The sequence below is a fragment of the Homalodisca vitripennis genome, chromosome 1 (genome assembly GCF_021130785.1).
Source record: "Homalodisca vitripennis isolate AUS2020 chromosome 1, UT_GWSS_2.1, whole genome shotgun sequence".
Lineage (NCBI taxonomy): Eukaryota > Metazoa > Arthropoda > Insecta > Hemiptera > Cicadellidae > Homalodisca > Homalodisca vitripennis.
The window spans coordinates 195,164,883-195,192,462 of NC_060207.1; the positions used below are offsets into that span (position 1 = coordinate 195,164,883).

At 33.2% G+C, this 27,580-nt stretch overlaps 1 protein-coding gene and 1 pseudogene across 2 annotated transcripts; one reads left to right on the plus strand and one right to left on the minus strand.

Annotated features, from left to right (window-relative positions):
- The window catches only part of LOC124354483, a 395,581-nt pseudogene extending 389,842 nt beyond the window's left edge, over positions 1–5,739 (plus strand).
- Positions 5,740–12,358: 6,619 nt separating this feature from the next.
- On the minus strand, positions 12,359–27,509 carry LOC124352998 (ribosome-releasing factor 2, mitochondrial). 2 transcript variants are annotated; one of them, XM_046802778.1, is made up of 12 exons: positions 27,273–27,509; positions 25,560–25,733; positions 23,711–23,824; positions 22,630–22,782; positions 21,491–21,661; positions 21,007–21,275; positions 20,180–20,401; positions 18,121–18,252; positions 14,974–15,144; positions 14,362–14,464; positions 13,593–13,739; positions 12,359–12,678 (listed from the first exon to the last, which is right to left on the minus strand). In XM_046802778.1, the coding sequence occupies exons 2-12, from the start codon at positions 25,726–25,728 to the stop codon at positions 12,374–12,376; spliced, it is 1,956 nt and encodes a 651-aa protein (XP_046658734.1). In that variant the 5' UTR covers positions 25,729–25,733; positions 27,273–27,509; the 3' UTR covers positions 12,359–12,373. The 2 variants fall into 2 exon arrangements, 1 of the variants encoding a protein (XP_046658734.1); XR_006921561.1 differs by having other exon boundaries at positions 12,540–12,678; positions 14,358–14,464.
- Between the last annotated feature and the right edge of the window lie 71 nt (positions 27,510–27,580).

Here is a 27,580-nt window from a genome sequence, read left to right on the forward strand (position 1 = left end):
CTAAGAAGGAACCAGAGACTTCACATTTGCCTCTATTATTGATCTTTCCAAGAAACCAATAACTGTAGATTGAACTCAGTTTAACAATTTTGAGTACCCTTTTAAGTGTTTTATTTGAGCTACTAGTGAACGCGTTGACATAATAAATCATTTAAATGATTTTTCAAAACTAGCTCAGAACTTGTTTAAAGCATCGGTCAAAAAGAACTGGATAGACGTTTGATGAAAGTCAATTTCTAGATCAAAATTCTTCAGATTTCCATATTTCCTTGTATGGTGTCAAACAAGGCCCTTAGAACTTGTACAAGTAGATAATTTGAATTGCAAGGTGTCACTGTAGTCCTCTGAAGAACCACGATCAGTAACACTATGATGTGTATTTATTTATCAAAGTTCTTCACACAAGAAACCTGTTCAAAATATCACTTTCAACTTCAATTTATTATTGCAACTTATTGATACAGAAATAACATGATACTGTTTTAAGCTGACTTTTTTCATAGTAAAAATGTTTAATAAGTCCTTACTCCCTACCAAAGAATTAAAATGTAACGTCCATTGAATCCCACATGAGATTGGTGAGCAGATTGACAAATCAACATTGTTGTTAGTTTAGTAAGACTACTGTAATGAATTTAGAATTACTTAAATAAATATGTTAATTATATAAATGTTTAATTACATTAAATTAACACTGTCACACAACAGTTTAGTGCTTTTTACTGTACTGATTGTAATACTTTGTGAATTCCATTAAATAATTAATTTAAATTATAATCTTATTTTTATTTTTGATGTTATATTTTTTAAGCCTAACTACACAAAGGATGTTATTGTGTCATGTTCTTAAATGTTGTCAGCTTACAGAAATCTTGGACTCTATTGGAATTAGATATTGTTGGCCCTGATATTGTGTTGGCCCAGGATAATTTTTTTACATAACTGTATCAGTTTATTTTGTGTTTTCTTGCTCTTGGTTTGTCTTGTGATACCATGTTTCTTCTGTGTTAGAAGCAGATATGGAGCTGTCCTGGATGGTGATGGTAAATCATATGTTATAACGTAACCATGTGCCTTATTGGGGTGTTAACAAATGCAACTAACCTGCACGCTGATAGGACATAACCTCACTTTTGGGCTGTGTACTGTCATTATTTTTTTTATTTTTCATCAAGAAATATTTTAACACGTTGACTGCCATAGGGGGGTCACCAGTGACCCTCACCACAAAAAAATGCTTCAAGCACGATTTTTTGTAACTCATTGTATTTTCTGCAAATAATATGTCAACATAATATGCATCACATGATGAAAATTTCACGTCTGCACCTTGGGCAAACCATGGAAAATGTGTCTGGCAGTCAATGTGTTAATTTTTGCCTTTAGGGTAAAAAACATTCAAATTATATTTATACAACAAGCTGAGTGAATATGACTTTCGTCATGCCAGTTTAACAATTATTCAGTTCTTACACTGTGAATCAATAAATATGTTTGGAATAAAAATTATTACATTTATAAAGGTATACTATTTAAATGATAATATATAAATGAAATGTGTAATATAAAGTTTTTTGATCACTTGAATGTTGCTTTTCATGTGAACAAGTGTGCACCATTGATATTGTGTACAGACATTGATATTGTGTTTAAAACATTAATATTTGATTTGAGATTTTTATTGAAGAATCTTTTAATTCTTTATCTAATTTTTTTCAAATATAATGCTAATTTTAAAATAAAAATAATGAATAACGTTTTCAAATTTCAATAAACTTTTTTAAGTAGCTGTATTGTGTGCGTTTATAAGTATATATTATTTTTTTAATACATCTTTATTATCTTTATTTAAATTGTTGTAAAGATTGATTTGAATACAGTGAAAGGAATTTCTCTGAAGAGATCTCTACTTAATTAGTAATCAATCTGTATACCATATTCTAAACAGTTTGTTTTCAAATTTATTTCAATACACTACACCACTGGGTACACTTGTTGATAAAAGTTAGTGTAAGCCTTGTGCTGTGTTGTGCTGTGGAGTTTTACCGATCTCAGCTTGACTCTTTGCTTGTTCTATCTTGCAGAACAACTGGACCGTATCGAGGAGGGTATGGACCAGATCAATGCAGACATGAAGGAGGCAGAAAAGAATCTCACGGGGATGGAGAAGTGCTGTGGACTGTGTGTCTTGCCTTGTAACAAGTGAGTTCATACTTACAGCTCAATATTATTTACCTGACTGTGATACCGGTAACATAAAAGCAAAATATTCAAGCTTGTAGCTATATTGACCTAGTAATAAACATGAAAGCCTTTACATTCTAGTAACATAAAAATCAGAGATGTTGCACTTGGGTTCTAAGAAATAACGTTCTAAGCAAGTAACAATTGTGCTTTCTTTGTACCATGGTAGTTGTAATGCCCAACATATTGCAAGTTAGTCACAACAGGTGGCAATATTACTCTAACCTTGTCTGGTGGCTGTTATTCTGGTACACGCCTTTTCTTCTTCGATAAATAAGGATTTCCAGGATTCTTAGATATTCTCCTTTAAGTACTATTTCAGTTCCCAATATTTTTGGAACTGAACTGAACTCTTTTCTATCACTACACAAATATATTTGGTTGCCAGGAGAGAACCTGAAACTCGAGCTGCTAGATATTTTGTTGCTTACAACGTAATTCTGACAAGCTATATTTTCGTCCTCATTTACATGGTTCGCAGTGTTACCATCTCTTATTATTGCTCAAATGGAATCCTTTGGAAAATATGGTGATTAGAGCACTATTCGGTGGACCCATCATTTATTACTAGGCAAGAAGCGAATAAAGATTTTTGATGATGGGAGGGATGTGTGAAACTTATATTCATGCTTCTCCCCATAATGATCTTATGTCATTATATCTATGTAAAATAGTTCCATTCAGTTCATTTACAGAAGATGTATCTCTATCTGATTTATGTCATCTTTCTAACGGTTTTAGAAGCAATTCTTCTTTTCTAGAGAAACTGCTAAAATCTCAGAAATTGCTGATCTATTAAATTTATCATTCAAGAAAATCTATGTCCCCTTATGAGTATATTGCTTATTTACCTATCCTAAAATAAAGTTTTCTTGGAAGTGCTAAGATTTATAATATAAAATAAAGAAAATTTACATGTACATTAGCTTGTATCCATTCATTACTCTTGATATAAATAACTCACAAGAACTAAATGTTTTTTGTTTGCAAAGTTAATTTTCAACTGAATTAAGATTTGGTTCTATGAAACATATTTTCAAACAGTTCTTGTAGTTTTGTACATACTGTAAACTATTGTCAACATTTATTAATTTTTTAAATGTCATATTTTTATTGGTTTATTTTTATAAGTTATTTTATTATATTATGATTTTGTTTTATTATTGTCTGTATTTATATTAAGGAAATTCACAGGCTGAAAAAACAAAAAGCCCTAATTGTTCTGCTGTGATTTTTAAATAGATTGCTATACAAACATTTTTGGCCAGAAATGTACATATTTGGCTCCATCCAAAACATTAGTTATAATATAACATTGTTTCGTGTTCTGTTTTTATTTAATAAGTGATTATTGCAGAAAACTACAATTTTTACTACATAATTTACTTTTCTACACCTCAACTAACTCTTGATGCAGATTCACCCAAAACTCTGACATGTTTTTTAATGTGATTAGGAATAGAGATCCCAAAACAATTTTTATAAGCTTTGAAACCGTCACACTTGATATCTATGATGCTGTAATCTCATTTAAAAAGGAGATCACTGGAAAGTGTAAAGTTTTGGAAAAATTGGGTGTAAGTTCAGACTCGAATACAGCATCTATTAAAAAAAAACTCAACACATTGAAAATAAACAGGGTCAAAAAAGTAATCACAGATATTTAAAAAAAAACTTGTCAGACTCATAAAGGTGCCAGATTGAGAGAGGACCCTGACAACCTATGAAGCAAAAATGTTTTAACTTAATACAATTATGTAAATTGTATATATATACTCAGCATACACATATACTCTGTAATTAGCCAAAATGTTGTCATTATTCTTACTTTTCCCAAAAATTAATTCTGAATTAAAGTTGATCCGTTATATCTCAGGAAAATAAAGAGCTATTTTCCTAAAATTTTTACCTTATATTTTCTAAATATATTTTTGTTTATACTACTAGTATTAAGAATTACAAAACCCCATATGATATGTAATACATTTTACAGCCATAATACATTATTACTAGCACTTTTGGATATTTGGACTTTTCAACATTTTTTACCTTTTCTTGTCTGCTCGTTTCAGAATTTTACTTAATTTAATAACAGTGGTGTAAATACACTTTTTACTGGGGGGAGGAGTCCAATGACATAGATTTTGTAGTTTTCCATTTTTTAATCGTAGCTTTTTATTAATATTTTACAAAAGTAGTAAGAAGAAAATTACAATGATAGGATAATAAGGTTTCGGACATTTGCCATAATAAAATGTTACAAAAGGTATAATGTGTTTTGAGTATTGGAATGTTGTGTTACACCTATTATAACATATAACAATGGCAAATTTCCAAAATCCTGTTATCCCTTAAAACCTTCTATCATCAATAAAAAACTTTAAATCAAGAATTACAATGAACTCGGATCGCAGAGTGGCTACATCACTGTATCATGGGGTGTGGGAGAAGTGACACTTGTGTTCTGTTACAGGTCTGCCTCGTTCAAGGAGGATGAGGGTACCTGGAAAGGTAATGATGACGGGAAGGTGGTAAATAACCAGCCCCAGAGGGTGATGGATGACCGTAACGGCCTTGGACCGCAGAGTGGCTATATCGCCAGGTAAGCTTTCTAGTTTTGTGCGATGAGCAATGATACTTCTCCTCAAAATACCTCAGTAACAAGTCAAAGATGGCAAAAGTGCTTTTACAAATTCATAGATTTGGCTTTTTGTGCATAGATTTTTTTTTTTTGTATAGTCACTGTATAGAAATTTTATTGCAAATATTGTAACATTAAAAACGTCAAATTTGATCTAGTTGTAGTTTCTGAAAGTCATTTTTGCCTCTCACAAAAAAATCTGATTTCTCACTAACCTTGTATTTTATGTATTATGTACTGTATTTTTCCCAAAGTACACAATCTTGAGTAATAATTATCACAGACTGATTAAAAGATAGGTTTTTATAATAAAGGTTCTTCTATATAATCTCTGTGGCTGATTTGGAATACTTCTTTCTGTTCCAGAAAAAGCCTATATTTTAAAAATAATGGAAAATACGTTAATGTTTCTAAAATTAGACTGTGTTCATTTTAAGTCTGTACACAACCATAAAAATTGAATTATTTAATTGAATTACCTGAATAACTATCTAATCATTCTCCATATCTGTATTATATTATAAATAGAGCTTAATAAATAGCAGTTTTGTCAATAAAATCTAGTGACAAGAAAACAGAATTGAGACCATGAAATCATATTCTTGTGTTTCTTCACTGAGAGACATTATATTACAGGATCACCAACGATGCTCGGGAAGACGAGATGGAAGAGAACATGACACAGGTGAACACGATGGATCGGTAACTTGCGGAACATGGCCATCGACATGGGCTCTGAACTGGAGAACCAGAACAGACAGATCGACAGGATCAATCGCAAGGTATGTTGGTTTGTCGATCTTCTTCAGGAGAAGAGTTGTGTAAGAGAGATACCAGTTATAGGGGCACAGTGAAAAGTTTGAAAAGTATTAAAAAGTGTAAAAAGTGATGGTTGAACGGTAACCATGTGTAGGAGGCTGTCATACATATGATTGGAATTGCACAGAAACTCGTGGTAGTCAATTAATTTTCCATGGTACTTCGTACAACATTATAAATGTTCATTTCCTCTCGGGAATTTCAATAGATATTATAAAATCTGATGAGGTCACTGTTAAATGTCCCTGGTAGAGGCAAGAAATTTGGTGTCATACAGCAGGACATGAAAGGTGATTCACCTTTGAGCTACTTAACCCCTTCATGGTTTTTGACCATTTGACCCGGTTCATAGTGACTTCTTAAAAGTTTGCTACTGACGTAATATTACACATCATTATATTGTTCCTGTTTCATTCTGTGACAACTGCGCATCGCGCAAATAGTCCTGTTGTTTTCTACTGGATATCAGCACTTCCCATGGACCTCTGTCATGAGTGTTTGCATCCTGGTATGTTCGCTGTAGTTGCACAGTGCAGACAGCCACCGCATTTTGTTGTATGTCACCCGTTCTGGAAGAGTATTTTATGGTTTTATTCTAGTGTTTATTGTACGATAGGAATATCCGACACACAAATACAAAATTGGCTTCATTTGCGTGATGATGACACTAACATGGATATTGAAAACGGCTTATTGGATATATATATATATATATATAAAATAACAAAAATTGAAAAAGAGACAAAATAACTTTTTTGCATACAAAATTATGTATCTAAAACCTGTAAAAACAGCTAAACCTGTCTCTATAAAAAATAACAGCAAAATACAACAAGACAACATAATTTTAGGTACAAATAAACCATTAAGATTTAAACACATTGGAGTTTATCAAATATTCATAGATACAACCATCTGTACCAAGACTGCGTTTATCTAGAAATTAGCATACACCTAATGAGATTATCTTCAAATCATGCACAACCACTGTGCAATAACTTTTTCTCTTAAATCAAGAAGTTTAGATAGATTCACATCTTAGATGCTTAAGCTTCTGTAGGAAACATTTTAACTTTATTAGCTGCAAGTTCTGAAGAGTTTTTGTGAAATAGAATTGATCCAAACTGTGGCTACCACTTTATTTTCTCAACACTTCTGCCTGTATTATCCTGTTTTGTGTCATACTTTTTGCATTTATGTTTGGTATAGTGTTTGCAAAGGAGGGATTAAGACTTTAATTAAAGATTTCAGTACTGACTAACATACCCAGTAACTTTTACAAACAACTATTCCAAAGATAACTTCATATAATATATACAAGGTGTTTGAAAAGTATGGGTACGGCTTAATATTTTACAAACCATAGCAGATAACATCTATAAACTTTGCACACTGTCATTATGGCTATGTAAACTATTTTTTCTTGCTATTACCATGACATGCCAACCATGGGGGAACGGCCCACAGAGGAAAACATGGAAATCTTAAATGAAAGCATGGGTCGAGTGATAGCTCATTTGAAAGAGCTCACTTAGTAGAGTTGAATGCCGCAAACCGCATCTCAAAAGGTTTTATTCAATCAGAAATGGCGGGTTGTTTTTAGGTACACATTGTGAAGTACATTATGCGTTGCCATTTCTGACTGGATCGTCGTATTCTGATGCGTTTCACTCTACTAACCGATGTGTTTTTCACTGACTTTTTTTTAATTAGCAAATTAATTAGTATTTATTGTGTTTAACAAAAAACAATACCGATGTTTTTTAGTTTTATTTATTGTGTTAAAAATTTATGACATAATTTGCTAATCAAAAAATATCATATATCATACATATGTATTATATATCATATTTGGGGATTTGATATATATATATATAGATATTATATATATATATATCTTCAGTAGTAGACAGTCTAGTCAATAAAAACAATTATTTTCACATATTTTTCCCCCCCCCCCCCACCCCCCCCCCCCCCCACCCCCCCCCCCCCCCACCCCCCCCCCCCCCCACCCCCCCCCCCCCCCACCCCCCCCCCCCCCCACCCCCACTAGTAGGACAGTATAAGGAAAAACAATGTACATGTAAACAAACCACCTATCGATAGGCCCAGTTCCGACAATGATATTGTCATGAGTTTGTATCAAGAATTTCCAAATGTGTTTACTGAAAGCTTAGGTTGTTATACAGGAGACCCAGTTAAGCTTAATCTTAAACCAGAGGTAAAACCAAAGTATTTTAAACCAAGACCAATGCCGTTTTCACTAAAATGTAAAGTGGACAAGGAACTAGATAGGCTAGTTGAGAATGAAATTTTGACACCTGTAGACAGTAGTGAATGGGGTACACCTATTGTCCCTATCTTAAAGAAAAATGGACAGTTACGCATATGTGGTGATTTTAAGGTATCTCTTAACCAATACTTGGAAATAGACAGATATCCAGTACCTAGAATAGAAGAGTTGTTCACCTCTTTACAGAAAGGAGTAACCTTTTCTAAATTAGATTTATCTAATGCTTATCAACAAGTCAGACTGGATGACAGTTCTAAGAGGTTATGTACCATCAGTACACACCGAGGTTTGTTTGTTTACAATCGTATTCCGTATGGAATATCTTCTGCACCTGGTATTTTTCAACGTATCATGGAACAGCTATTGGCAGGTATTGAAGGAATATCATGTTTTTTGGATGACATTCTGATAACTGGTAAAAATCAAGCTGAACACTTAGCCAGGTTAAAAGCTGTTTGTCAAAGGTTAAGTGAAAATGGTTTGACAGTGAGCAAAGATAAATGTCAATATTTTTGTCCATCCATTGAATATCTTGGTCATGTGTTGAGCAAGGAAGGTCTTAGCACCTCTCCAGCTAAAGTTGAAGCAGTCTCAAAGGCACCTGTGCCTACTAATGTCACTCAGCTCAAGGGATTTTTAGGATTAGTTAGCTATTACTCCAAGTTTGTGCCTAACCTGGCAACCCTGGCAACTCCAATGTATCAGTTACTAAGGAAAGACACACCCTTTGCATGGAGCGCAGCCTGTAAAAAATCTTTTGATGTAATTAAGCAAAAATTAATTTCAGCTCCTATATTAGCTCATTACAATCCTGATTTACCTTTAAAGTTGTACACAGACAGTAGTTCATATGGGTTGGGCTGTGTCCTAACTCAAATCCAAAGTGATAACAGTGAAAAACCTATTTGTTTTGCATCAAAGTCGTTAAACTCAGCAGAGCTCAAGTATTCTGTCATTGATAAGGAAGCACTCGCAATAGTGTTTGGAATTAAGAAGTTCAACCAATACTTGTTTTGCAGAAGGTTTACTCTCGTCACAGATCATAAGCCTTTGATATCAGTGTTTGGTCCCAAGAAAGGATTACCAGCGTATGCAGCTAGTAGGCTACAACGCTATGCCTTGTTTTTATCTGCTTATGACTTTGATATTGAATACATCCGTTCCAAAGCTAACGGACATGCGGACGGTTTGTCAAGGTTACCTTTAAATGTAAATGACTTAAGACAAAACCTAGAGGAACCAGATCAAGTAAGCTACATAGGTACTTATTTACAATATATTGAGGAAAGTGAAATACCCCTTAACTTTAAAGATGTTAAGCGAGAAACCCGTTTAGATCCTAAATTAAGTAAGGTTTTAAATTATGTTTGTCATGGTTGGCCAGAGAAGGTAATTAGTGAACTTAGTGCTTATGCGCAAAGACAAAATGAGTTAACTATAGAACAAGAAATATTGATGTATGGTCATAGAGTTGTAGTACCGAAAGTGTTAAGAAAACAAATGTTGAATGAATTGCACACAGGTCATCTTGGTATTGTAAAGATGAAGTCCATAGCTCGTGGTTATATGTATTGGCCAGGAATAGATAAGGATATTGAGTGTCTAGCAAGCAGTTGTAAACCATGTCAAAGTGAAAGGCAAAATCCATCAAAAAGTGTATTGCATGTGTGGGAGTATCCCGAACATCCATGGCAGCGGATCCATTTGGATTTTCTTGGTCCATTCAATTCTAAATTATATTTAGTAATAATTGATGCACACAGTAAATGGCTCGAAGTCGAGGAAGTCACTTCTACTTCCGCTAAACAAACAATAAACAAGTTGAGACCTATGTTTGCGAGGTACGGTTTACCTCAACATATTGTATCAGATAATGGCCCACCTTTCATTTCATTTGAATTTAGCCAATTTCTGAAGTCAAATGGAATTCGGCATACTTTCACACCACCTTACCACCCAGCCAGTAATGGTCAAGCGGAAAATTCAGTTAAGACAGTAAAGAAAAGATTGAAATGTGCTTTACTTAGCAACGACAATTCTGAATTAGCTTTATGTAAATTTTTACTAGCTTACAGAAATTGTGTACATAGTACAACCAATGAGTCACCAGCAAAACTTATGTTTAATCGTAATTTACGAACAAGACTAGATTTAATCAAACCTAATTTACTTGAAATTGTACACCGTAACCAAGAAAAACAAATTGTAAATTTTGGTGGAAGCAAAACTCGTGAATTATTGGTAGGACAGCCAGTACTAATCAGAGATTTTAGAAGTAAGAGTAAATGGACGGAAGGTAGAATTCATAAAAAACTAAGTCCTGTATCTTATTTAGTCATACTAGATAATGGTATTATCTGGAAACGTCATATCAATCAATTGCTAGGAATGCAGACACAGTTAGATTTAAATGACAATGAATTAAATCCTAGAGATATATATTTGCCAAGTACAGTGACTAGTAAGAATCATCTTGAAGCTGGTAGTCGACAGTCTATGTCACCCCCTGCGTTATTTTCGCCCAGACCAGGTAGTAGTTCCGAAATAGCTGGCACCCCTCCATCGAGTCGGAGTGTGACCTTGTCACCCCCGCACCGCCTGACCTTGTCTCCAGCTGAGGTACTACCAGCTGATCGGTCACAACAAACCACACCTGTCATACGCCGCTATCCGGCTAGGCAGAGAAAACCCGTAAGCAAACTAAATTTATAATTATTCAAAAATGATTTTTATGATATTTATGTGAGTGTATATCTATTCTGATTTCTATGTATTCTTATCTTGATTAATTGATTGAAATGGGGTTTATTGAGGATACAATAATTATCCATGTTTTGATATTTTATTAGGTGTGCTTATTATTACGTTATGTACTTGATTTCATTATCCGTATTCATTTCTACTTGTGTGTAAATTGTGTTTCATGACTTATCATATTTCTTTTATTACTTGTATTCATGTTGTATTATCATTCAACTTTTAGGGGGGAAGAGTTATAGTATATTAATTAAATAAATAATATTATGTGGTGTAACAAGACAGTTGGTACCCTGTATGTCAGTACAATAATTTAGTTTTATGTGGTTTCACGTGTGGCAATATGTTTTGCAAGTTGTATGACGTAGAGGGTGAGCTGATTCTAATAAATGGCTCTGGTTGGTCGGCTGGCATCATACCACCTCACCTGATGCTCGTGTCCAATCCAACGCCTCAGCCCCTGCTACCTTTGTATTGCTCAGTCCTCCCCAGACCATGAAAAGATGCGGTCGGTTCGGCCAGTGCGTTAACTTTCAAACATGTGTTTAATTTACCAGCCCGGTTACCTCTAGGCTATGATCCGACCACCACCGTAATGTCGAATCTCGACATTACAGAAAGAATGAGTTCTGCCATAGATTTTAGCCAAGTTCAAATTAGACATTTATGATCATCTCCCATACAGCCTAGACTTGGCTCCTAGCTACTTCACCTGTAGCCGATGACAAAGAGCTTCAAAACTAAATCTTTCAAGCCAAGTGATAGCTTAACCGATAACAGACGAGGCAATACGAACAGAACAAATTTAAACTGTCAATTTGGCATTTTAGCCAACAAGACTATTTTGGAAATTAATTTACTGCACCACCTTAACATAACATATTTAAAATGATACACCTGCAAATGTTATTTTCTTTAGTCACTTAAAACCCCTGCAGCTTAAAACATATTTTTAGGAGGCACCAAAGATTATTTTAATTGATTAGGACACCTGATAGGAGCATTTGACAATCACTTACTCTGTGTTGCTAACTTTCTACTGTTTTACCAGCTCTGATAAAGCCATTTAGTAGTGGCTTTGAGTTTAAAAGAGAATAGACCTTGCCTCCATATGAGGATTGTTTGACAGAAATTTTGTTTGGTAATGCGTAGATATTGCTAGTACACTAAGTCGATTATTTAGAGATGTAATCCATTTAAATCTTAACTCATGCATAACATTTAACATGTTGAGTAATTTTTCATTATTTTCAGAGTTGAATCAGTACAATATGTTTAATACTTTTCTATAAATATATTTATAATCACCATTATTTCATTCATAAGATATCATGTAACTAGAATATGTAACCGATTTTAGCATTAGATGCAGTTATCATAGAATGTTACATAATCAAAGTCCATGGTAACATGATGAAATTTGAAGATACAATTTTTTTTATTTTCAAAAGCTTATTAGAGTATATACAAAGATTGCCTGTAATGTTCCGAACACACACACACACACACATAACTATTTATATGTATATTACTGCAAACTTTATTTTGATAACTGACAATCTACGGATTTATAAATTATTGTTTATAATGTCAAAATAATATCTGCCATTACAGGTTTTTCAACTACCAGATATAAGGTTAAGATTAAAACCATAACAGTTGCTGCCAAAATGACCAGCATCTAAATGCTGTGTTCTCAATATCCCATATCTTATAACATAGACTAGAAAGAGACTGACAGGCGAGCCGATGATGGGACCATGGGCAAGTCCAGAAGTCACTCCCTGCCTTATGCTCTTCAGTTGCCTAGGATGGATTGCAGCCATGTTCTCTGCACTGTCCTTACTCCTGTCTAGCACTAACAGGTCCTTCCTCTTCTCCGGCAGTAGGGACAAGGTCACCTTCACACTGTGCTTGTGATTACCTGCAAATAAAACTTTGTTAGTTTAATTTCAAACCAGTAATTTTTTTTAATAAGCTATAAATAGAGATCTGAGCTACGAAATATTATAGAGTGCACTTAACATGGCTATGGTGGAAAGGGTTGATTCTATGTGAATGTTGAGTTTAGCTCCAGTTCACCTTCTGGAAGAATCTGACTCTGTCATAGACTTGACTCTTGGAATCTGGAGTCATGTTTGTCTTAAGAGATCAAAAAATAAATCAGCGATGAAAAAGCTCAAAAAGAATTCTTTACATTGTTTTATTGTATCATCAGGTGCACGATGGTGCCTACTTTCTTTCAGTCATATGCTAAAATTCTCACCCATTTTTGTGACATTCCATCGCTCGTAATGTTTTGTCTGTACACTCCACAGTTGTGTTGGTGAATTGAAACTGCTTTTACGCTTTAGCACTAAGGAAATATATAACAGTACCTTTGTTCTAGTCGGTGGAAATCTCAATCGATCAAAGCAGTTCTAATATGCATAAACAAATGCAAACACTATAGATTTTTGCTGTAATCGTGTCTGTGGTTTGCAAACAGATGAAGAATAGACAGTGTGCAGGCGAGTGACACCGACTACAGCACTACTGTGGTAGAATTTTTAAATAATACTTACATAAAAAACACACCTTGGAAAAGTTTGTTGTTAAATGAATTAATATACAAATAAATAATCTAGCAGTATTGTTTCATAATATGAATGGAAATAATAATAAAAATCCAAACAATATATGAATTAACACAATACAAGATATTTAACACATCCACTGCACCACTTGACAGGATAGGTCTTATGTGTACACAAGTCATCAATCAATTGTGTTGAATTTTTCATACTTCCACTAATCGACAATTATATGATATTAATATGAAATTAAACAATCAATTACCAATGGTATGGTTGACTACAAGCGTATCAGTCATGGGGGCTAGCAGCATTTCTCGGTAGGCTATTTGCATTGGCCCCAAATCCACTTCTATTTTATATTCAGAACGGATTCGCTCCCTTATCACCTCCAAGTGAAGCTCCCCCATACCTAGTTACATAGATGATATTACAAATAAACTAAAACCACAGTAAACAATTAATCATCATCATTTTTCATCAGGTATGGGCGAATTTGAAAAAACCACTTGTAGAAATATTTGTACAAGATTTAAAGAACAGCTACAACTATTGAAAGCAAAGAAAATATCTGCAATCGAATACAATGAAGAACTAGGATATTCTACATTAAATTTAATTGAAATTAAAGAAAATTCTAATAACATAACTTACGTTTTTTCACTAGTCACAGTGCTTTGATATAAGTTCCACAGTTAAACTAGTTGTAGATTATTTATCAACCTGAGTAAAAGTCCAAAGTTCAGATTTTGTTCAAATATAAAATAATTCTTTTTTTAATGTCAAAAATAAACCCTATAAAAAGAATTGGTGAGTGTCAGTATAATTGAGACCAATAAATTACTCTGCCTGGCATCAGTATACATGGTATGTAGTAAACTAATTAGTATATAGAATATTAAATGTAAAGGAATAATCACAAACTCTGAGCCCCTAGCCAGATGTGGTGTGTTCTTAACCACATTCGGTTTATTATAAACATAATGAGAAAGTTTGTTATTTTATTTAACAAACAGTATCAACAATGTACCTGCCTGCTAGAACAGTCTGGCCAATTTCCTCATCAAACGACACCCGCAAACTGGGGTCTTCACGTTGAAGCTCTGCCAATGCTTCGTCCATTCTTTGTTGGTAAGCCTGGAAAAGCAACACTTTCTGTCAGTAGATACCACACACTTAGTTTAGGGTGAAAATTTGTGGAGAATGAATAACTTGTAAATAAGTCTCGTATTGAGGTTTAATCTAATACACGGAGGCTGTACTATAAACATTATTTAACTAATGCCAAACATATTAGTGTTACTAAGCAGATAATGTTAAGAGCCACATGAAGACACGAAGTGCATAACAGTGCATGAGGTTTAACATTGTTCTTATGGAGCTACAATCAAGATGGCTGCCAGTATAGCTGACCCTTTATGGGGCCCACTATTTAACGCAAAATTTACTATACAAAGCCTTAAGGATGTTTCTATTTTAACTTTCAATTTTAGTAATTATTTGTTTTTGAGTTAAAATACTAACTCCTAGATGGATGTAAAATTAACAGAAATGGTTTATATTTTTAAACATAATAGTTTGTTCATTTTTATGGCCAGAATTACATCCTGAAGGTTTGTACATACTGTGAATGTATAAATGTATACCTGTGAAGGAGGTTCTATGGAACAGAAGAAAACAGGATCGGGAACGACAGCACTGATGTTGAATCGCTCTTCAGCCTCTTCTTCAGTAATTTTTGCTTCCTTGCTTAAATTCCGCTTAGCTGCATTTGCTGCAGATAAACTGGACGTCAACAGGTCACCGGTAACTGTGGACTGATTCAAACTCATATACTTTGTACAAATTGGTTATATGATATTTATTTATTTTATATTACTGTATATAATATAATACCATAATATTAGATTTTCAATACTTGAAATTATGATGATGAAAATTAAAACCATTTAAATATTTCAATATTATTGTAATTTCTCATTTCAAGAAATTCTCAACTAACCTAAACTCAGTTGTTTAATATGATCCTCAGTTAAAAACTTCAGAACAAATTTTGCTGCTACTCTCTAGTCTTTCAGTTAAAATTTAGCTGCATGAGTAAAGTGAGCCTTTGCACATCTCTGGGATTTTCAAAAATGTTTGTAAAGAATTTGTCGCACTAGAGCCTTTGTTCTGGCGATGTTTTCCTTGTCGTGTGTCAATTGTCTCTGAACGAGAGTTGTTTTAGATGATATCTGTCATCAAAACCACCAGATGTAAAAACTTGTTTTACTAAAAAAAATTAGAACATTAAAACATAAAAGAATACACATAATTTGAACATTGCTTAGCTTAGAAATAGCCACGACAAACAGTGATGTCAACCGTACCACTCCTCAGTTTCCTTTTTTTCTTTTTTTATAAGGACAAGAAATTTATAAATTGCACTTAGTCCTGTAAGAACCTTAGCACTACTTCCGAAGTAACAGGATAATCAGGATGGGTAAGGTTAGGGGGTAGGGGCCACCTCCTATCGACATACATAAGGAAGAATATTAGGGCACTAATCTCAAAGTCATGTCCCCTTTGGAAAGGTATAAACTAGCCAGAAGCGATCCCTGCTTGGTATCAGTTTCCCATTGGTAATGTACTTATGTAAAGCTGGACATAGTCTAAACATTGCTTTGCTCTAATATAGTCAAGACAAACAGTGATGTCAACCGTACCACTCCTCAGTTTCCTTTTTTTCTTTTTTTATAAGGACAAGAAATTTATAAATTGCACTTAGTCCTGTAAGAACCTTAGCACTACTTCCGAAGTAACAGGATAATCAGGATGGGTAAGGTTAGGGGGTAGGGGCCACCTCCTATCGACATACATAAGGAAGAATATTAGGGCACTAATCTCAAAGTCATGTCCCCTTTGGAAAGGTATAAACTAGCCAGAAGCGATCCCTGCTTGGTATCAGTTTCCCATTGGTAATGTACTTATGTAAAGCTGGACATAGTCTAAACATTGCTTTGCTCTAATATAGTCAAGACAAACAGTGATGTCAACCGTACCACTCCTCAGTTCCACATTGACACAAGATAACAGGCCTGGAACTTTTTGATCACTCTTCATACAAATGTTTTACAAGGTTAAATGATTTTCAGCAATACTTATGCTAGCTATTACAACTTGTAACATACATATAAGTTAACTGATTAATAAGTAGGTATCTGTGTAGATAATCTCATATGAAATAAAGCAGTGTATGGCTGAAATAACAATCCCTATGAAAATAAATTACTAAGGATTTTACATTGTTTGTTCAAAATTTTTGCTACATAAAATATTTTACACATGGTCAACATTTAAACAAAATAAGTAAATATACGCTTTTTACTAGCTGAGACAGGAATTTTTGTTGTATTGTTAATTACTTTTATGATCCAGAATCCTCTGCAGACACAGGACACTTTTTTAGGAATTACTGGGTTTGTCAAGCTCTGAAGTTATGGAGGATAGTCAATGTTTTTATGGAGGATGGCAAATAAATTAAATCATGTGAAGTTCTAAAAAGATTTTATAATTATAAAATTTATGTGTGAGTGAGAATTGACGTTATAAGTGTATCATGCCATTGGCTTGTTGCTGATAAGGTGGACTTGTTTGTTTTTTTCCGTTTGTGGTGGACACAGCATTCAGGCAGGCATGGTGAAGAGGCTAGACGTCATATTTGGCCAACTTCGTGTGATATCAATTGGAGTCACTTGACTGACCATGGCCGTCGGTTGTCAGCCTGTGTAACCAGTTGCACTTTTGTATTTTCGTATCAATTCAATTGAGTCTAGTAATGGTAGATCAATTTCACAGCTGTTAATGTGCTTAGAAAAGTTTTGTGAAGGAAGGACGACTCTAAATGACTGACATACCTTTTGAGATAGGCAAGCAGTGGCTAGAGACATTACCAGTGGCAGTACAGTACTAGTAGGCCTACATATTTACACACACAGATTCATAAGAAAGTTTTTACACTAAAAGATTTTTACAGGATTATCAATGGGAAATTGTAAACGATTTTAAAACTGGTGACTCAGATTCATAAACTATATGTGATAGATTAAAAAAGATATATATTGATATGCAACACATTAGCTCTCCTTTAGTTAAATTTAGGCCTCATTTTAAATCTTACCTCAGTAAAAATTTAAATTGAATTGGTACACTAGAAAATTGGTGCTGTAATATTTTACAATGTGCAGAAACTTGTTTCAAGGTACAGAAAAAGCAGATGATGCATACGGAATGTATCTGCAATTGAAAATTACATACAAAGTTCTACTAGTAAGTGTAAGGCTTCTTGGTAGATTATGTCACATGAGATCTCATTTTCACATACAGAACAGATATTGTTTAAACCAGAACTTTTAAACAATTACTTCTTAAATTTTGTACACAAATTGGATACACATTTTAATAATAGTATTACTCTTGCCATTTAACACAAAATATTTTAACCAATAATATAAAATAAAGAAAATGTATATTTTAAGGAATTCAATAAATTTCAGATGTTTAATTTGGGTTCAGAAAAAGTCATGCTAACTTTAATTGGATTAACCAAGGCCTTTCACTGTATTACATTTGATGTTTATATTTGGTCAATTATAGTATTAAAGTGTGAGGGATTCAAAACTGTAAATACAGTGTACAACAATGAATGAGTTCGTTTCTCTGTATGTGACGATCACAATTCTGATATGTTCTCTTACACATGTCATTTATTAATATTAAATATTTAAAGTTGCCTATATCAATGTCCCTCTCACCTGTAGTCCTGATACTGCAGCTATGTTTCCTTTAGTTACTTCCTGAACTTCCTCGAAGTCATCAGCTTCCACAACCATTATCTTTGTCAATAGCTCACTTTTTCCTTGCCTGATATTGTACACTTTTTGACCCTAATGAGAGACAAAGCATAATCTTAAAAATGTCATTAATGATATCTAAGTTTTTAAGATCACATACATAAAACATTGCTAGCACAATTGAAATCTTGAAATATTTCATCCCTGCTCTGGAGAGCCATATACAGGGAACAAATTTATACTAAAACTCGTAAGATTTTGATTTCTTTAGTATTTTTTTGACACAGTAAACAATAAAGCTTGTGATGATTGATTTGAGCAAAATGCTGTTAGGATACCTCCAGGATAAACCTTGTACTCTAAAAGTCAGAGTTCAATTTATTTATAACGTATTCTTTTTAAAATAAACTTGTTAATACAATAGTTTTACTTTTAGCCTTAGTCTACACTCCTAAAGGGTTACAAGCTTGATTGGGTAATATAAAATTCTTACCAAATATAGTAGTGGTAGTAGGTATATTAAAAGATGTACTGATCTAGGCATCATAATAGACTCACAATTAACATGGAACCCCACATTGACCAACTGTGTAAAAAGCTAAGTTCAGGCACCTACGTTATTCGTAGGATAAAGCAGGTGAGTGGCCAGAGCATGGCTAAGGTAGTTTACTTCGCTTTACTTGAATCACACTTGAGATATGGATTAGCTATTTGGGGAGGAGCTGGCAACACCTATAAGGAAAAGGTTTTAATACACCAAAAAAGAGCTCTAAGACGCTTGGCCAGACTTCACTTCCAGGAAAGTTGTCGAGAAACATTTAAACAACTCAAGATCCTCACTGTAGTAGCTCTCTACATTCAAGAAGTAATAATCCATGCAGTGAACACCGAACAAATTAGACACCAAGACCTACATGAACACAGCACCCGTAATGCATCAAATTTTAATCTACCATCCCACAAACTCAGCCTATACAGAAAAAAACCATCTTACATAGGAGCACTCTACTACAATCACCTACCAGAAGACTTAAAAAGAGAACCACCACACCGCTTCAAGAGAAGTCTGACTGAATGGCTATCTACAAAACCATTCTACAATGAAAAAGAATTTTTAGACTCACTTATTTAATGTAAACTTTTAAGTAACTTTGACGCCATGTACTGATCTCTATGATTATGTCAATAAAGAATATTGTGTATTGTCTATAATTTTCTATTTTCTAAAAAGTCCAGGTCAAAGCAAAATTTTTATTAACACCACAAATCAAAGTGATCCTCCAAACTCAGTTTCTTTCTTTTAACCCCAGGATAAAATAGTAAAAACCTTTGTAAAACAAAATTTTATGCTAAGTAGAGTAATCATATAATTGGCTACTAGAAATATTATACAGTTTTAATGTTCAACATAAAATATTCTAATTGTAAAAAATAATAATTTATAGTAAAATTTAAATTATTCATTAACTTAATTAAATTTATAACACATTGAAGAATTCTTTAAGTTCGGTTATTAAGTAATATACGCAAAATTCTACAATTTTAACTGATATAGAATTTTACTATGAAATGTATACATAACATTTATTATGTTACTGTAACAATAAATTTTGTTTACAACAGCACATAATTATACTTGTATGATAATTGCATTTTTAACTCCTTTTCAGGGTATCAATGCTTGATAACCTTAAACTGTTTGAGCTATAAAATATAATCAAGAAAAGTATTTGCTAAATAAGGAATAATTTAAAATACTATAATAATGTAATCAATGTTATGAAAAAGCCAAGTAATTATATGTTGGTAGAATATTTAAGATTGTACTCAATTTATATAAAGGAATCTGATTTAAAAACTTTATTTGTAAGTAGACAAGAAAATGAATGTCGGAAAATTGATTTTCAAAATTTATGAAAAATGTTGATTTACTCCTAACAACCAAAAATAGTCGGTGGTATACTTGATTAAAAAATATTTTACTTACACAAGCAAAATTCAGGTAAGAGATATAGCCTACCTTTGTCAGTGTGCCAGAGTATAGACGAAGGAATGACAATGGACCCTTGTGTTTGACGTGGGTAACCTTGAACACCTTGGCGGCCAGGTTGTCACCGAAGTGACTGTATGTTGTGGAGTGTGTACAGTCTGTTGGAGAGGGCAGATAGTGAACTACAGCATCCATGAGAGCCTGAACACCTACGTTCTTGTATGCACTGCCACACACCACTGCTACCCCTGACTGACACGGTCACACTCCAGTTAAACAACCACACAATTAATAATAAATTAGATTTCCTTTTAGATTTTAAATTCAGAAGATTTTTTGCAAATCTCGATTGTTAAAGATTTCTTAATACCAATAGGAATATATCGCAATTTTGATTAAGTTATCTTGAACTAATTATTGCCTATGTTTTTAAAAGCACTAATTTACAATTGCTAAACATATCTAATCTCTTAGATACATTCACTTCCAGTTTAGTAATAAAAAATTTCCAAACCAATATTTTTTATCTGTAAATAAAAAAATTATACCAAAACAGAAATACAGTAAACAACTGACAAAAATATATTGTTGCCGAACCAGGCATAAAAGATCTAAGTGGCCCAGTTAAAAACAGTAGTGTTAAATAGGGAGTCTCAATTATTTCTGGTCTACTCTTGTAAAAAATATTTGCAAATTTAATTTTATAAATATTTCACAAAAAACTATTTATTTTGAAAATAATCTTCTGAAAATTCCCAATAGATTATCTTCTCTTTACACTATGACAGTACATGTGATACTGGCAAATCACTGTCATTCTATTACAAACAAAGAAATCAGTAATTGCGCTTACCAACCTGTGATAGTGTGACTCTTCTTACGGCTGCCATGAGATCTACAGACGTCACCTCCTCCAGGGAGTCCAGGGCTATGACTTGGTCAGCCAATCTACTGTCCAGATCTGTAAGGGAATCCGTTAGACTCTCTCGTGCTGCCACGCTTTCCTCCCACAACCTGTTGTCTGCTGGGGTGAGTGGCCTCCGGGATATCATTTCCCCTTGCTCCCCTTCCCAGACACATTTCTCCAGGCTGACCAGGTCTAGCAGTCCAACCAACTTCTTGTCTTCTACACCAGAATGTTAACATTAAATGATGGTTATTTTCCTTTTTATTGTACGTTGGTCAAAACTAAAAGAAAGAACCTAGTATAGGTGCATAAAAACAATTATTAATTAAGATTAACATTGAAACTATCTAAATTTATTTGACAAAAGTCATAGTTACATTTTTTTTAAGAAACTAAGGTCTTTAAATGTTACTTGACATGACATTAACTCTTACCTTTTAGAGGTAAAAAGAGAGGTAACGTGGGAGTTCCTAGCTTTGATTGAATGGATTGCAAAGAGAGTGCCAAGCTGGCGTCATTTCGATCCATCTTATTGACGTAGACAATCCTGGGTATCTGGTAGTGGTCTGCCTGTCTCCACACTGTCAGTGTTTGAGCCTCCACACCTACAGAAGTGATCAACTGTGACAGTCTTCATTACTACTGTAAACTGTTAGCTTTACATAAGCTTGAAGTACATAACTGAAGACCTTGGAGGTAGTTTCCTGTAGAACAAAATTTTAAGTAGGCCTAAATGAAACAAAACTGTCTCAATATTGCCCAAAGGCGGAAAAGGCAATTCCTTCAGCTATATAAATCTGCTTGTATAAGATAACTTATATTCAAAAAGTATCCAATTGGAGTTCTTAAAAAAGAAGGTTCGACTTAACAGCTTTGTAACTTATAAGTTAGTAGTTATAAAGTACCCTTCAAAGTAGGTCCCTGCTGATGTCACACACTTCATACAGTGCCGTTTTGAAATCCAAATTCTAAATCACTAAAATAATGATTTCTTGATTGAGGAGAACAAAATTTTACCAATTGAGTTTTTTCTTAGTTTAGTTTCAGTCCATTTGTTTCAAACCTTTCCTTTAATTCAGTTATGGTTTAACTAAGTTTAGCCTTCAATTTGTCGCCACTCTTACATTTAACAACTGCAGTTGTATCATCTGCATAAAGTATTAGACTGTTTGATATGTTTGCAGGAAGATCATTTATGTACAAAAGAAACAAAAGAGATCCCATAATTGAACCTTATGGAACCCCAACTTTTAGTTGCTCCTACTCTGATTTAGATTTAACATTTTTTTCTACAAATGATTATCCTTTGATAATGATTTGATGGATAAGATTTGATCCAAGATATTGAACTCTGATAACATTTATAAGCATTCAACTTTTTAATAAATATGGCATTATTAACGCAGTCTAACGCCTTGGGCAAATTACAAAACCCGCTGCGCTCTGTATCTGATACCAATTCAGATACTTTTCCAAAGGACCTTGTAAATTTTGGAGCTGTACCATTTTTGTACTAAATTATATAACCATTGTCTTGGTTCTGCACCAAAGTCTTTAATTATAGCAATCTGACCTGCTGACCCATCTAATACAACGACAGCGCCGTCCATCACATTCAGTGTTTGTTCCACCTCCATCGTAAAGTCTATATGACCAGGGGTGTCAATCAGGTTGAATCTGTGTCCATTCCATGAAAATGTAACAGCAGCTGATGTTATAGTTATACCTGAAACATACCTGCCTTCAGTTACTCAGGACTACAATACTTTTATCCATAATAAATTGTAAAATCTCAAATATTTAATCTAAAATATAGGTACATGTTAAATTACTTTGAAAATATATTTACAAAGTGGTAATAGTGTTTATTTTTTTAAGTCTGCAAATTTATTATGATTGAAATACTTGCACTTTCATGAGAATTTTTTATTCCAACCCCAGGGGTGTACAAATCACTTAATAGAAACTACAGTACTTAGCAGTTACAGCTTTGACAAAGAAATAAGATTATCTCTTATACTATGTACATTGAAGAAAATAAAAATCTGCAATTTTCCAGTATTCTTTATTGTTATTACAAAAATTTATCACAATAAGGAACATATTGTTTGTTACAATATTACTTACAAATTGAAAATGAACAGATATTAATTTTTCTTATTATTTTCAACAGCATTATTGCCCATAAGTTCATTACTTAAACATGAGACAACTGTCCACATCTAGTCTACAACAGCTCTCTTATAAACAATTGATGGCACACCTTGTATACCTTATAATGCATGAGAAGTAAATGTGAAATGCACTCATCAACTTGTTAAATGAAAAATCAATTTTTTAACAATTTTAAGGTTTACTAAAATAATTATAATTTATTCATATTCAGTTTCTTAGTACAACAAAAATGGATTTATAAATTTTGTATAGGTCTTCTGAAACTGAAACATAATTTTATTTTTCGGTCAAAAAGACAACCTTAAGTCTAGTATATCTACCAGTACACCTAGTAGTTATCTACAACTAATAATCAAATGGGGGAATAGAATCCAAAGAAAGAATATAGGCAAATTTGACAGCTACGTTAGATTAATTTCGAATTTACTCCTTAAGAAACATTTTAACCTACATAATTATAAGTACATAATTATGTTTACCTCTATTACGTTCCTGTTCCATGTAATCAGTTACCGTATTGCCTAAGTGTACTTCACCCATGTGCCTAATTCTGCCAGAATAGAATAGCATTCTCTCTGTTGTTGTAGTTTTCCCTGGAAAATTACATTGTTTTAAATAGTAAGACTTATTACTTATTACTGATTAAAAATAAAGTGATGAGGTAACTTAACCTTAAGTAACCTTACACTACAAATGTTGCATCCAATATATATTTAAGAGGGTACAGTTCATGCTAAAATTTGAAGAGTAGGCAGGAGATATAATAATAGAACCGCTTTTAGAACACAAAACACTCTTGGACAGTCTCGTACAAACCGAACCCTAAAATGTTACAAAAGACTCAAAAATCATGTTACAATATAATGTTCTTGTAATAGGAAATACATATGCAAAGCAAGTCCACTAAATGTGAGAATTAAATAAAATTACGAAAGAAGGGTTAGTGGAAAAGTCTAAAACTGCTCAATATTGCTGGTCTGAAAATCATCACATGAAATTATATGAAGCTAATATAATACACCATGAGGAGAATTTCTTCAAACGCAAACTTATTGAGGCTTCATACATAAAATAAGGTTAGGCCACTTTGGGTACCAGTATTTTTTTAAAACCTACTAACTAGGAAATCTAGATTTTAAGAATGAAACAAATCTCAACCAACAAAATTCATACACACACGATGACATGGTTTGGTCTAGGACCAAACCATAGGGTCGGAGGCTTTGTCTTTACTCTTCCCCTTCCTGACTATTGCCTTCCTTGTCTCAGAAGACATACCACGAAAACACAGGAAAAGTCAGCATTGATTTTCTTGTTAGTGTCCCACTTTCGCCTGTGCTAGTGTGATGTGCGTTTGTTCTCTAGACTTCTGTGCAGTGACAATGCCTGGGTTAATTTTCTTCTGTCTGGACTTCGAGCAGTGTATGTATGAACCTTCTTCATACCTGACGAAGAGGGTAATTGAATTTCAATCATCGAAACGTAGTGTTATACATTTTATAACATATAACGATGCAAATGTTCAAAATTCCAAAATGTTCCCATGATTTTTAAATAGCATCAATTTTTAATTTTACCAAACTTAAAGAAATTAAATTCCAGTATAACCTCTTTGTTTTAGACCTTCCTGCACCCTCAATGTTTTAACCTCTTTTTGTAATAAATATTTCATCATAACTTTATTAGTTATAAACAGAATCCATTGCTTGAGAAATATAGAAATTTATTTACTGTAGAGTAAATTCACAGCCAAAGTAGTCTTATATGCCAATACCTGATTAGCTAAAACATACAATGTTAACCTTTAGAGCCTTAGGTAACAATATCAAAATTTCAACTAACACTAATTTTACAGTAATACAATGCCTCGTGCCATAGGTACACATAAAACTATATTGGTTTAATTATTACATTTTTTTAATTAATAACTAAATTTTACAACTTTTATTAGCCAAAAAAGTGCTTACTAAAATATTATATTATTTTGTAAAAAGGTTTCCAGGTTACAAATTTAAAATATATTTAGTTTTCCCTTTGTGTCAATCATCTGCAACTATTTAATATCTTCGTTGTTTGAAAAGTAATTTAATAAGTACAATTAACAAGATAGTAATGTACATACTGGTAGTAATTGTACAGTAAAATCGTAGTCTGTTTCCATTTTGATATAGTTGTTTGTAATTGTACAGATAGTATGTATTTTGTTATCAATCGCATAATCGCATTTAAGTTCAGTTCTGTCCAAAAACTTATCTTCAGTTTTTATAGCTTAGTTAGACCTGTAGGAATGTATTTTGACAATAAAGACATTTTGAAATTTAACTTCACCTGCATCAATATGAGCTAAGATGCCTATGTTTCGGATTTTTGCCAGATTCCTGGCAGATTCGCTTCCACTTTTCATAGATACCTCTAGGACATCTGTTGTTGAAAGTCTTCTGATACATCTTTTTAAATTTCGACGAAAAATCCGAGGAAGATACCAGCTAGAAATCATTTTACCTGCAACAGTGTATATTAGGTTATAAATCACAGATTGTGTTCACTTCTGTAAGGTTTTAGTATGACGTAAGCTAATTGAAGTGCCTCAGGATTTAGGACTCATGAAGTGCAATTTAACTGCTGGAACTGATAGGTACATACATAAGTATAAACATGACCATCTCAGAATTTGATGACATTTTGTATGAAGGTAGGGTCATAGTATAGATTAGTGAAATTGCCACTTTTTCCTAAATATTTCACATGTTTTCATAATTATGTCTATGTAAAGTTTCTCAAAATCAACCAAATATAGTAACCTAGATATTTTGAAATCACCATAGCTTTTCTCCTAATCGAACTAGAGAGATGGAAGTGGTATCATTTTACTCAGTTGTAGGTTCAATGTTAAATTGTTTTGCTCGTTATATTTTATAGATACACAGAGCCTAGTTAGTTTTAATTTACTACATTAATACTTTTTATACTGTACCTAAGTTAATTAGAAATAATTAACGTAATTTAGTTTAAGTAGTTATACAGGATTCTTTACTCATGAATGTCTATGATTCAGTAACCATGAATATCGATCATTTGAGTAGGCCTATTTGACTTTTATTATACTGCAGTACAGTATGACTTTGGGGTCAATAGGCTAGGCTGGACAAACTAAGAATGCTTTAATATACAAATGGCTACAAAAATTATACTAATATTACGCTATTTAATTAAATGGTATTTTTTTACAATAGCGTAACCATGGAAAATGGACTTTTTTTTCATGGGTTGGGCATTTATAGCCAAGTATTATTATCACAGGTGCATATAAACTGGGGGAAAGTATATTATTGTATTATATTGATGTCTTTCGGGCATTATTGCGTTAAGGAGCAGGGGCATCACGTGATCTGGGATTCGACTTTTGCAAGGGCTCGAGTTAATTTTTTTTCTAAAAGAGCAAGCAGTGCGCAGCACTGCGCAGCGGGCAGGCAGGCATCGTTGACAGGATTAACGTACTAGTCAGCATCATTTCGGTAATGATGCACTTACCTTAATGTCTTAACGAATTGCTTCCACGTAAGATAATGAACATCCAACACAAAGGTGTGCCATTACCACTACTGAACTAGGAGGTTAAGAATAGACACGGAGGAACAAAATAGTTCAAAATGGCGTTCCTTCTTTATTTGAGAGAGCCGCGGAGTAATACCAAACTGTCAAATATGGATAGTGTTGCCAGAGGTACTGTCAAAAACAGAGTTTTCAGAGGATTTCAAAAAATCGTACCTCCCTTGAGCCGACGAATTTTTTCTTCACTATTGTTTTCAGGAAAAAAAAATGAACATACCTTTCCATGGTCACGTTATTGTAAATTGATACCAATTAAATTAAGCCATTCAAACCTACACAAAAAATGGCCACAAATAAGTTGTTAATCACACTATGAAAATTGCTGAAAATGGCTAGGTATTTTTGGATAACATCTCTAAAAAAGCCCATCTTTAACTAGAAGCTTACCCCAAAAAATTGTCTGGTATACTACTATAAGATTAAACATACCTTACAACATAACCTCAATTCAAGACACAAACATCTTCCATAATATTGCCATCAAATTGTATTACAAAACAAACACATAAATCAGTAGGATCAACCTATATTCACTAGTTTGTAATATCATTAAAAAACTATAAACAACTCAAGCGAGTGTGAAATTAAATACACTGATAACATAATATCTTAAAAAATTCAACATTCTTAAGTAATGTAATATGATTTCGAATACGATTCAATTGTGAATGGTAACAATCGAAATGAAACAAGTGATCCACATGAATAGTTTCAATTAATAATCGATTTACTTGAAT

Excerpts from the sequence above, each read along its gene's own strand:
- LOC124352998 (XM_046802778.1), bottom strand. The coding sequence starts at position 25,728 with ATGATTTCTAGCTGGTATCTTCCTCGGATTTTTCGTCGAAATTTAAAA. Across the intron at positions 18,253-20,179 it reads ACTCTGGCACACTGACAAAG|GGTCAAAAAGTGTACAATAT; the intron begins GTAGGCTATATC and ends GTCTCTCATTAG. Across the intron at positions 15,145-18,120 it reads CTGCAGTATCAGGACTACAG|TCCACAGTTACCGGTGACCT; the intron begins GTGAGAGGGACA and ends AGTTTGAATCAG.